We start from the raw sequence: 12,155 nt of genomic DNA, 5'->3' as shown, positions 1-12,155 counted from the left end.
AAAAAAAAAAAAAAATCACTATACCAGTGGTTCTCAGCTATGAGAGATTTTGCCCCCAGCAGACATCCGGCAAAGTCTAGAAACATTTCTGTTTCACAGCAGGAGTTGGCTTCTACTAACCACTGAGAAGATCAGACTGCTAAGTGCCAAGAGCATTCATGACAGCCAATATCATCTGTGATATCACCAACTGTTTGAAATCCTGATTGTACACAGTTGTAAAGAACCTCGTAGACATTGTTAAAATATCCATCCTTACCACCAGACAGTCACCCACAGAAAGAAAAAGAGAGTGAGAAAAGGGAAGAGAAGGAAGGAAAAGTTTTTGATGCCAAAGACAGAACATTTCAACCATTTAGAGGCACAGTAGTTTCAACAGCAGTAGTATTTAAAATGTCATAACTCTTATGTAAGAATATTAATCCAAATCCTCATGATGATATAACTCAAAGATTTCTCTTGTGAATTTAGACACACATGAACCAAAGTCCAACCATCTTATTTAGTGGCTGTTCATAATTTCTAAAGCTGTTCCCTCAACCATAAAAAGTGAAATATTGAGCTGGGTGTGGTGGCGCATGCCTTTAATCCCAGCACTTAGGAGGCAGAGGCAGGCAGATTTCTGAGTTCGAGGCCAGCCTGATCTACAAAGTGAGTTCCAGGACAGCCAGACAGAGAAACCCTGTCTCAAAAACAAACAAACAAACAAACAAAAAAAAAAAAGTGAAATATCAAAACATACCATAGTGCTCTGTGTACTGAGGTGGATTACACAATAATACATTTTCTTAAGGGAGATAAATGTTTCCCTTGAAAGACAGAAGGAAACTGAGTCTGTAATTAACAATATAGGCTATAAAATCCTCTACATATGAAGACGTCATCAAGTTGTCTTCTCCTCCTCCTCCATCTTGTCATCAAGTCTTTCTTCTCCTTCATTCTTCTTCCTCCTCCTTCTTCAAGATATCTCTTGGTTTACTGTGGGCTAGCCTAAAGCTTGCAAACTTCCTAACTCAGCTTCTCAAAAGGTGGAATTACCGGGCTGGAAAGATGGCCTAGTGGTTTAAGAGCACTGGCTGTTTTTGCCGGGGACAGGCTCAATTCCAACACCCACATAGCGACTCACTACCATCTGTACCTCCAGTTCCAAGGAATCCACTGCCCTCTTGTAGACTCGGAGGGCACTACATGCATGCAGACAAAACACCCATACACATAAAACAAAAATATACATATACATATATTTTTTAAAGCTGGAATCTTACTCTAAATCCTGCCTACGCCCTCAATGGTGAGGCTAGAATATTTGCAATTCCAGCACTAATGAAGCTGACTGACACAGGACATCACTGTGATGTCCAGGACAATCTGAGCTACATAATGCAATTCTATGTCAAAACAGAAACATCCAAATGGTTTTTTGTTTGTTTGTTGGTTGGTTTTGTTTGTTTGTTTGTTTGTTTTAAAGACAGGGGTATTTTACTATCCTTAGGGCTTGGGGATTTAGCTCAGTGGTAGAGCACTTGCCTAGCAAGCTCAAGGCACTGGGTTCAGTCCTCAGCTCTGGAGAAAAGAAAAAAAAAAAAAAAAGGACAAAATACTATCCTAAATAGGATTTTTCAGATGAAGCCCGTATGAGCTGATTCCATATCTATACAGCAGCTTCCTTGACCTTCTCTCTGAAGAAGGCACAGCAGATGCCGCTCCTCATCATCCACCTGTGGTACCTTCAGAAACCCAACTACAGAGAAGCATCATGAATGGAACAATCAGCTAATGGGGCTTGAGCAGGGCCAGGGTCAACACAAGGACATAAACCATGCATGCCATGCCCACACCAAAACAGCCAGCATGAAGGGTTCCCACTAACTAGACCCAGTAAATGAGGATATGTTAAACAATTATTAATGAATCATAACTCATTAAATATACTAGAAATGGTAGGATAAGGGGATCCTTATAAGATAATGCCAATAAATGAACACAAGAGTGGTGGATAGTATCAGACATTCCCATCTGTCACCATTCAGCCAAGAACCTCAAATGAAAAAGAATTACAGTATGCAAAACTGATAAAGAGCAGCACGTTTATACAGGATCCCAAGATTAGTCACAATTTATAAACCAGATACAACAACTATGTGACTTTACAATGGCAAGACCTGAACATATCACCTAGGGGAACCAGAGACACTTCTAGTACCATGGTCACTAAGGATGAGTGAGGAAGGTATATGACGCGTGGACAATAACACAGGACTGATCTTCAGAACTGCCGATGCCAAGCAAACCAGAGGAGGGAGGGACTACAATGACAGGGAACAAGACACACGACCAGACAAACACAACAGAGAACTACATACAGAAACCCAGATCAAGAAAAACAAACTATGCAAGACAAGGCCAGCTACTTTGTGAAATTCAGACATGGTTACTGCATGAGCTATATATACTGAGCACAGTTTTCTAAATGTGGTAACAACAGGGTGATTAGGAAACAGATCCCTTGTCCTTAGGTGATGCCAGCCGAAGGGACAAAGTCTCCTGCATTTCAACAGTCTAGAGGGAAGACCCCTCCCAACAGTAATCTTCCTAAAGATTACAGTGAGGACACCACAGCTTTAGGACAAGAGGACAAAGCAGCGCTTACCCTGCAGCCATACCTATAACCCTGAGCTGCCAGGAATCTGGACTCCACACAGCTTTTAGTCTTTATGTACTCCATCACTACAGAGCCAACAGCCATCGTGCAACATACCTCAGGAGCAAGGACAAAGGTCTGCATGAACCTCCGCAGAGCCTGGTTGTTGTTGGACAGTAGCCCCATCACTTGGACCACCACCCCGTCATTCAGAGTTGCGTGAGCATCCACGTGGCGGATCTTGGTGTGGCAGTTGGTGAAGTTTTGTGACATCACTTTCCTGTGGATTTCCTGAGGAATGGAGGCAAGAGTCAATCCCTCGGGAACTCACCAGTTCAGAAACTAAAACAGCAGTTGCCAGCACCAAGAACAGACTGGCAGATCCTCCAAGCTCCGCCCTGTTTTCTCACAGATGTGTACTTGATACTTAACCCTGCCTCCTCCTGCTCCTTCACACAGTCATTGAGCAGTCTCAAAACAATCTGAAGAGCTATACAACAAGTACACTGAAGGGCAGAGACCCGCTATGCTCACACCAGCTCATCTCCACTCAGCGTGACAAGACGCTGACAAACACTCCCCTGGGACAGCAGCATTGCACAGGCGAGACCCCTGTGCTGTACAAAAGGGGACCTGAGCACCAGCATTCACCTTGTGTCCCTACTACCGCACCTTTCTCACGTGGACTGTGAGTCTGACTACCCTGCTTCCTTCGTAAGTTGCTTCTGTCAGGTATTTGTCTCAGCAATGAGACAATAAAGTAACACAAAAATCTAGTTTAAAAAAATAAATCCCAGGTGGCTTAGCAGGTAAGGGCACTTGCTATAGGGCCTGATAATCCAGAATGTATCTCTGGGGCCTATACAGTGGAAGCAAAGAACTCCTGACAAGGTATCCTCTGACCTCCACAAGCATACCACTCACAGTCACACTCACCCACAAACCAATATATGTGAACACTTCAGAGCTGGAGAGGACCTAAGCTCAGTTCCCAGCATCCACATGGCCGCTCACCCTCTAACTCCAGTTCCTGAGTATCCAAAGCTCTATTCTGGCCTCCTCAGGGACTCAGCACACACATGGTGCAGACATGGATGCTAGCAAAACACTCACACACATAAATACATCTGTAAACAAATTTTAAAAAATAAAAAACGTCCAACACAGCATATAGAGAATACATGTATTACTGTTATAATATAGCCCAGCTGTCGGTGGCTGTGTGCTGTAGTTCTAGTGATCACAGCTTAGCGCCTTAAAAACAACTGTCCTGCCACTTTTATATGTAATCTAAGCACTTGAGAAACTTGAGTCAGGGAAATATCCAGACATACATAGCAAGTTCCAGAACAGCAAAAAACATGAATGTCTCAAAAAATAAAATAATTAGCCGGGCACACACCTTTAATCCCAGCACTGGGAGGCAGAGGCAGGACGATTTCTGAGTTCGAGGCCAGCCTGGTCTACAAAGTGAGTTCCAGGACAGCCAGGGCTACACAGAGAAACCCTGTCTTGAAAAACCAATAAAATAAAATAAAAAAATAAAATAAGTGCCTTGAATACACACCTTTTAAGTTTAAGCATGGCACTCTTCTGCTGAAGCCAGCAATCTAACACAGAATGAAAGTAACATGACAACACAGAGAGTTCAGCAAACCAAAGAAACAGAAACCCACCCCTAGGTACCAGCTTCCCAGTAGGCAGGGAGCTGCCTTCTTTGCTGATACTGGTCCACAGCACCCACCTTCTGCCCGTAGACTGCATCTGCTGGCTTCCCGTTGGAATCCAGGCCCCCGTGGGCATAGGAAGAGTTCTTTCCATAAAATCTGTACAAGAGAAGGCAATTTACTTCTCATCTTCAAGGACCGGAAGTGCAGGTACTTAGTGTTCAGGCTTGGTACCTATCCACCTCACTGGCAGACTCACAGCGGGGACTGTTTATGTTTGTGCACGACAAGTCCATTGCACACGCCCGAGTGGGAACAGTCTCAGTCAATGAGGCATGAGGCATGTGTGTGGTTTTCAAGTCCCGACTTCCAAGTTTCAGGGTAGGTAGGATGATCATGTTGGGAAGGGCCTTGGAGTTTGTCAGCAAAGTCAGGCACTTAAAATCAAAGTCAAGTTCCTGTTTCCACTGAGGACAGCTGCCCTGTCACGGACCTGGAGAGTCGGTGCCTTCCCACCTGAGAAGGCAGTGGGCAGTTGTCCTGTGCACGGGTGGTATGAACTTTTATCCCTTAAGCCCTCTCTCATCTATGCACTCAATCACCATTTTCATTAAAAGAACATCAGAGAGATGTACAGCAAAATGCCAACCAAAGACCACTGAAGACATCTAAGGACAACTCCATAAACCCTTAAAGGAGCCCATGCTGTATCCTGCTTCCATCTACCTTACCCCCAAAGCACACTAACTTGCTACTTTTCTTTTTTTTCAAGACAGGTTTTCTGTGTAGTCCTGGTTGTCCTGGAACTCATTCTGTAGACCAGGCTGGCCTGGAACTCACAGAGATCCACCTACTTCTGGCTCCTGAGGAATTAAAGGTGTGCATCAGTGCACACAGCACCTTATAATTTTCAAGCTATTAAAGGAACTCACTTCAGCAGCCTCTGCTCTCTCCTCCAGGCCCCTCTACACCGCACCCTTGATGGACATGGAAATGGCAGAAGTCTCAGGCTGTAACAACATCAGCGAGACAGGCCTGTGTGCAGGGCCTTCCACCTTACACCACAACCTTAGCTAACTTTCAAGACGGGAAAGAAAACTGACACAAAACCCAGCAAGAAAAGGGAAAAGGAAGAGGTTAAAAACGTGCAGACTGCTTCTGTGGCTCCAAAGTGAATGAATCAAGATTTAAATCCTCTGAGCATCAGCAAGAGGAGAGCAGCTTCTGAAATGTTTCACCAAAGGATTGTCAAGAGAAACAGACTGTTCTAGAAATGACAAACTTAAAAAGAAATTTCAGCCTGACTCAAGTAGAGAAACTATAGTGCAAATACGACTTGTGTGAAAAATTATCCTAAGTCCAGACAGTTTTATATAGTGTAACAGTGTAAAAATGCCAGATTCGAGCTACCGCACTAGCAAACTAACACAGCTCTATAAAGTAAATCTGTCTGAACTGGGCATGGTGGACACCTTTAACCCAGAACTCAGGAGGCAGAGGCGGGCAGGTCTCTCAATCCCAGGCTAGGCCAGGGCTGCAAAACATGGTGAGATCTTATGCTGTTTCTAAACCTCTACTTAACAGTGCTTATTTGAAGAGCTATCCCACAACACCCCTCCTGGGCACTTGAGAGCACACCTGTGCAGCATGTCCGGGGCCTGGTTCAGCAGGGTGTAGTACTGTCGCACAAACTCCCGCCCGACCAGCAGGGGACTAGGCTTCTCCATAACCATCGCTTTGGTGGATTCAACCTGTAAAACAATACAAGTCAGTTAACCAATCACAAGAGCTTGAAAAGGACTGACTCACTGTGCTAAGCCAACTCAACACAGCATCAGTATTCCTAGGAATCTCGGATGCACCATGACAGCTACCCTGGAACTCACTGTACAGACCAGGATGGCACGGGATTTACCTACTTCAGCCTCCTAAATGTTTATCACACCCAGTTTAAAGTTTGAAAAGGAATAAGCATTATAAAAACAAACTCAGCCCAGTTTTTACATCCCAATGTATTGTAATCAGATGAATACATGAGGAAAAAAAGTGTAAAAACTCACTTTTCCAAATATTCGGTTTTCTTAATCTAGAGATAAAACCCCACCAGCACATATTTGCCAGCCCACAGTTATTAAGTTCCTAAGCAGCTCGCTTAAAGGCCTTCCAGTCCTTTTTTTGTTCTGTTCCTCAAGAGACAGTTTCTATGTACAGCTCTGGCTGTCCTGGAACTTGCTTTGTAGATCAGGCTAGCCCTGACCTCAAGAGATCCCCTGTATTGAGACTGAAGGCAGGCAGCACTCAGCCATGCAGTGCTTCCACTACTCTGAGACCTCTCGTTTTCCCATCCTAGACTCAAAGACAATAACAACTCAGCTGGTACAGTCCATGCCCATGTACCAGTTACCATACTCTCTAGTCTACCTGAACCACAATAAAATGAAATAAAATAAAATAACCAAATGAGGCCATGGGGTAGTGAGTGGTACAGGCCTTTAACCCCAGCACTTGGGAGAAAGACAGGCAGATTTCTGAGATCCAAGCCAGACTGGTCTACAAGAGTGAGTTCTAAGACAGCCAGGGATATACATAGAATCTGTGGCATTTGGGCCCTGAGAGGGTAGAGGGGAGGGGGGTATGAAGAGCTACAGGGACTGGAGAGAAGGTTGAGCGGTTAACAGCACTGGCTGCTCTTCTAGAAGATGTGGATTCAGTTCCCAGCAATCTTCTATAACTCCAGCATCCTCTTTAGGCACTGAGCAAGCACATGTTCCACAAACACACATAGAAGAGAAGTTTAACTGGATATAGTGATGCATACCTTCAATACCGGTTTCTCAGAATCCAGAGGCAAGCAGGTCTTTAAGACTAGCCTAGTCTACAGTTCTACCTCCAGGCTAGCCAAGCCTATATAATAAGGTCCTACCTCAAAAGAAGACAAAGCCAAAATTTAAAATAATTTAACCCCAGAAATAAAAAATTCTTTCATTGATTTATTGTAAGATAAATAAAGGACTATCAAAATCAAATCTATAGCGTTAACAAGATTTTTTTTTTACTAAATCTTAGCAGCTTAAAATACAATGGAAATGTGTAAACTTCTGTTTTACAAGGATACCTGTGAATCCTCAACATCCTCTGACATGACACGGTGCCTGCAGCAACCTCCTCCCTGTTCATTTCCTCAACTACAGTTCCGAGATCAGGTGTAGCATTCACAGCAGTGGCAGTTCTGCAGTCCCTAGAAACTTCCTTAATACTACAGAGCTCAGTAAGAAATTCAAGTCACAGTTCTCACTCAGGGACTTCCCAAAGCATACAGGACCCACAAGGCCGCCACCTCCCCAAGGCTGTCCTTCCATCAGTGAGGACTGCTGCAGAAGGGACTGTTCAGCCTGTAGAGATCCATGCAGCCTTTGTAAGTCATCACCCAGGCTGCCGATGGAGCTACCAACAAGCTCAGTGACTCACCACGGCAGACATTTGCTTACATCTCCCCAAGAAAGCCACACAACAGACAGTCCATCTTATTTAAGAGATAAAATTACCCAACCATGCACGCAAAGGAAAGTGAATACATTCTACTTACAGTATAAAAGGAGATCAGTTTTATTACAGCTTTTGTTGTTTTGTTTTATAGTATAATGTATGTGCTTTGTCTGCATGTATGTCCATGTACTACATGAGTGCCTGGTGCCCTTGGAGGCCTCAGAACTAGAGTTATGAATAGTTGTGAGCTACCTACCCTGTGGGTGATGGAAATCAAATCCAAGTTCTGAGGAAAAGCAGATAGCACTCTTAATACAAGCCTTCTCTCCAACCCAATTCCAGTTCTGATCTATATACTTAACAGCAGCACAGCATTTACTACATATTAAGAAGAAATCATTTAACCCACTAATTTGGGAAGACATGAGTATCAGACAACTTTTCCCAAGTACATCTCTGTTAACATTGGGTTTTCATAGATAAAACACATTGCTTCCCTGTTTAAAATATGGGAGGGAGGCAGTGGCAGTGGTGCATAGTGGTACATGCTTTTTTTTTTTTAAGATTTATTTATTTATTATATGTAAGTACACTGTAGCTGTCTTCAGACACTCCAGAAGAGGGCGGCAGATCTCCTTACAGATGGTTGTGAGCCATAGGTGCACGCCTTTAATTCTAGCACTCAGGAGGCAGAAGCAGGTGATCTCTTTGAGTACAAGGCCAGCCTGGTCTACAGAGTGAGTTTCAGGACAGCCAGGACTACATATGGGAAGGGGAAATCCTTTCAAGTTCATTACTCAAACTTTGGGTTTACCACATGTGTCAGTTATAATGAGAGGTGGTTTACTGTCCAGCCATTTCATATAGAGGGAGGACACTGCAAAGCCCTCTCTCTTCAGATCATGGCAACTTTAATCTATCCCATAAGCATAGCCACAAAAATCTATTATCAGCAGAAAATGTGGTAGTCAAATGGGACATCAAGGTTTTTCAGCAGGGCGAATGACATGAACCTAATAGTAGTCTGTACCCTCGCCTGGCTCATGTCGCTTATTTTCTCCTTTTGTCTTTTTTGACCTAGGATCTTGGTGTGTTGGCTCCACCCACCTTCAAACTTCTTGGCTTGGGTGATCCCCATAATAGAATCATCATTGCTCAGCCTACTGTGCTTACACTACACATGGCTGCTGTGCTTGTGTGTGTGTGTGTGTTTGAGACAGTCTCACAATATGGGCCAAGCTAGCCTAGAACTCCCAATGCCCTGCCTCAGCCTCCATAGGGCTGAGTTGTAGCATGGTCCATTTCTTGCACTACTCTTGAATGTCTGACCCACTTACTTCATTTCACTAAGACCTAAATCCCAAGGGTTGTTCACTTTCCAACTACAGTTGTGAGATCAGGTATAGAATCCAATCAGGGTATCATCCAGTCTGAATGAGACCCAAGAAAAAAGGTCACAAATTTATTTAAAATATTTTTTTAATGTATGTGAACCACATGTACACGGTACTTACAGAGTTACAAATACTTATAAGTCACCATGTGGGTGACAGGAACTGGTCTTCAGCAAGAATACCACCAGGTGCTCTTAACCACTGAACATCTCTCCAGTCCTGTTATTTTGTTTTTATTAATTCAATTGTGTGGTTCTCCAACATGAACTTGGCAGATGACGTGACCAAAAATGCCCTGCCTATGGAGCAGCTCCAGGAGGCACCAGGAGAGTGGTCTGCCTTCACAAAGACTGGGCTGTGACGCCACCAGCAATAGAAACTCTGAGCCCAAGTCAACAAAAATCATGAAGGCGGACTACCATAGACTGCACATTTGCCTGGCTGTCTACAGTAACTGAGCTCAGAATCTGACTCCAGTCTTTAGATTTAAGGTAGCAACTGGAAAACTCTCCACGCCTCCTTAGAAAGTCTGCAGTCTGTGAATTCAGAGCACCGATGAAGTTACTGAGGTAGACCTAGGGCAGCCTGCAACCTCAGCCATGACTCTCCTCTCCTTCAAAGACACCGGCAAACCTTGTATTACAAGAAAGAATACGCTGACACCTCACTCCAAACCTCTGTGAGCAAGCACCTAGCTAGTGCCCCCTGAGTTCCCGCCCTGACTTACTCCAATGGTCTGTACCCTACAAGCAAGTAAGGCAAAAAACACCCACCCCCAAACCCACAATAACTTGAACGTCAGGAATTCTTAAACATCCTGGCTTGTGCTTGTCATCTCAGCTCTTAAGCTGAGACAGGAGGATTGCTGAGTTTAAGGTAATCTACATTTTAAATTACTGTCCAACTAATTCATCTTCTTCTCTGAACCATGGCTAACACAGCAACCCTTGAAAATGTTTTTACATTGCTCTCAAGCTAGTCAACTCTCAATTCTTTGAAGCAGATTGATCCTATGTAACCCAGTCTGGCTCAGAATTCCTTTTCCTCCAGATTTGGCCTCAATTACTGGATCAATAGGTTATCAGCACTCAATTCTGTCCAACCTAAACCAATTAAAAACCCCCAAACAATTCAGATTCTTCCCAGAAACAAACCTGCTCATGGTAACAAATGGAAACAATGCAAACCTGTGAAAATGGAGATGTTCCATTTAGGAGACCAAACCCCCCTGGAGCTGGAGGCCCCAAGGCTCCTTCCTTACTCAGCCAGAGCTTCTGATTACACTGTGTCCTCTCCAAAAAGCTTTATAGAAATAGCTGCAGCCGGGTGCCTTTAATCCCAGCACTNGCAGAGGCAGGCGGATTTCTGAGTTCGAGGCCAGCCTGGTCTACAGAGTGAGTTCCAGGACAGCCAGGGCTACAGAGAAACCCTGTCTCGAAAAAACAACAACAACAACAACAAGAAAGAAAGAAAGAAAGAAAGAAAGAAAGAAAGAAAGAAAGAAAGAAAGAAAGAAAGAAAGAAAGAAAGAAAGAAAGCTGCAAATGTAGACACACACCATCCTGCCCCATTCCCAGTGTAACTAACAGCTTTGTGAGAAAGCTACCAGGAAGCAGGCCAGCCAGATGGCTTCAACTGGAAACAGCAAGTCTCCCACACCCTGGAAGGGCTCGCACCCTGTCCTATAAGACACTGCAAGTTCAATAGCTCACTCCTATTTCTTACACTTTTCCCAGGAGGGTGACCTCTTGGGTAGAACATAAATCCTTCCCTTAAATCATTATGGTTTAAGAGAAATCAGAAATGAAAGAAAACTTAACCTAAAAAAAAGTGAAAGGTTAAGTAAGCCATTTTCACTTAACAAAGTGTAGCATTCCAATGTTTACAATTTGTGTGTGTGTGTGCGTGTGTGTGTGCGCGCGCACGAGAGCATATACACACATACACCTTAGCACACACACCTTAGGAGACCAAAATCCCCTGGAGCTGGAGTTACAGATGGTTGTGAATCACCTGATATGGGTGCTGGGAATCAAACTTCCACAATAACAGCAAATATTCTGAACCATTAAGCCATTTTGCCAACCCCTAACTTTACATTTATATTAAGCAATCTGCAGGCCTCCAGTCCTTCAATAAACTCGGTCACTGGAATTAAGGCCCATAGGATAGAATACCTGAGACTAGATAAGCCATTGACCGAGAGGAAAACCAAATACTACCAATCTGCTAAAGGAACATAGTGAAAAAATGACTCCTAATGGCCTTCTGCTGTACTCATACATCAATGGCTGTACTCGGCCATTATCGAAGCTTCTTCCTGCAGTAGATGGGGCCAAATACAGTCCCATAACTGGACAATGTACAGAGTGAGAGACCTTGGCACATTCAGTCCTAAATGGCATGACTCCATCAAATCCCTGCCTCTGGGCTAAGGGAACCCAACAGAGGAGGCAGCAGAAAGATTATACGAGCCAGTGGAGACAGGAGACACCAAGGAAACAGGGCTTCTAGACACAACAAAGCTGACACAACAAAGAGCCAGAGACTGTGGCAGCATACACAGGGCCAGAAAGAGTCCCAGTGTTAAGAGAGGACACAAGCCCCCACCCTAACCAAGAAGCTCTCTCAGTAACTGATAACCACTCACAAAGGAAAAATAAGTTTTCGCTAATAGAGCCTCACTTAAACACACTATGCCCAGCAGTCGATGGCTAGCACAAAATTAACTCAATGGTATTTTTGGAGGGTTTTTTGTTTCACAGTGCTTGCCTGGGCCTTTTTTTTTTAAACCTTCCACAGATCCTCTGGTTATATATGATGGTCTCCAATTTTGAATTTGAGCTTTCTGTGTCTGTGTTTCCCATGCTTTTTCTTTGGCTGTTTCTTTTCCAGTTTGTTTTTATTTTGCCTTATTCTACTTTACTACTACTAATGCCTGCTTGTATTCTTTTTTTTTTTTTTTTG

At 43.8% G+C, this 12,155-nt stretch overlaps 1 protein-coding gene and 1 non-coding gene across 2 annotated transcripts in view; both read right to left on the bottom strand.

Annotated features, from left to right (window-relative positions):
* Positions 1-12,155, bottom strand: part of G3bp1 (G3BP stress granule assembly factor 1) — a 31,367-nt gene that overhangs the window by 9,693 nt on the left and 9,519 nt on the right. The window contains exons 2-4 of the mRNA XM_021177947.1: positions 5,947-6,059; positions 4,386-4,467; positions 2,759-2,932 (exon numbers count right to left, since the gene is read on the bottom strand). Coding sequence (XP_021033606.1) covers positions 2,759-2,932; positions 4,386-4,467; positions 5,947-6,041 — 351 coding nt within the window. The 5' untranslated portion in view covers positions 6,042-6,059. The remainder of the gene's footprint in view (positions 1-2,758; positions 2,933-4,385; positions 4,468-5,946; positions 6,060-12,155) is intronic.
* LOC115032673 lies at positions 8,635-8,774 on the bottom strand. Its single transcript, XR_003838302.1, has one exon. It is a non-coding gene; the product is annotated as a small nucleolar RNA SNORA29 (small nucleolar RNA).

This window comes from Mus caroli, chromosome 11 (assembly GCF_900094665.2).
Source record: "Mus caroli chromosome 11, CAROLI_EIJ_v1.1, whole genome shotgun sequence".
NCBI lineage: Eukaryota > Metazoa > Chordata > Mammalia > Rodentia > Muridae > Mus > Mus caroli.
Note: the sequence above shows the minus strand (reverse complement) of the source record. Positions and strands in the feature narration are given on the sequence as shown.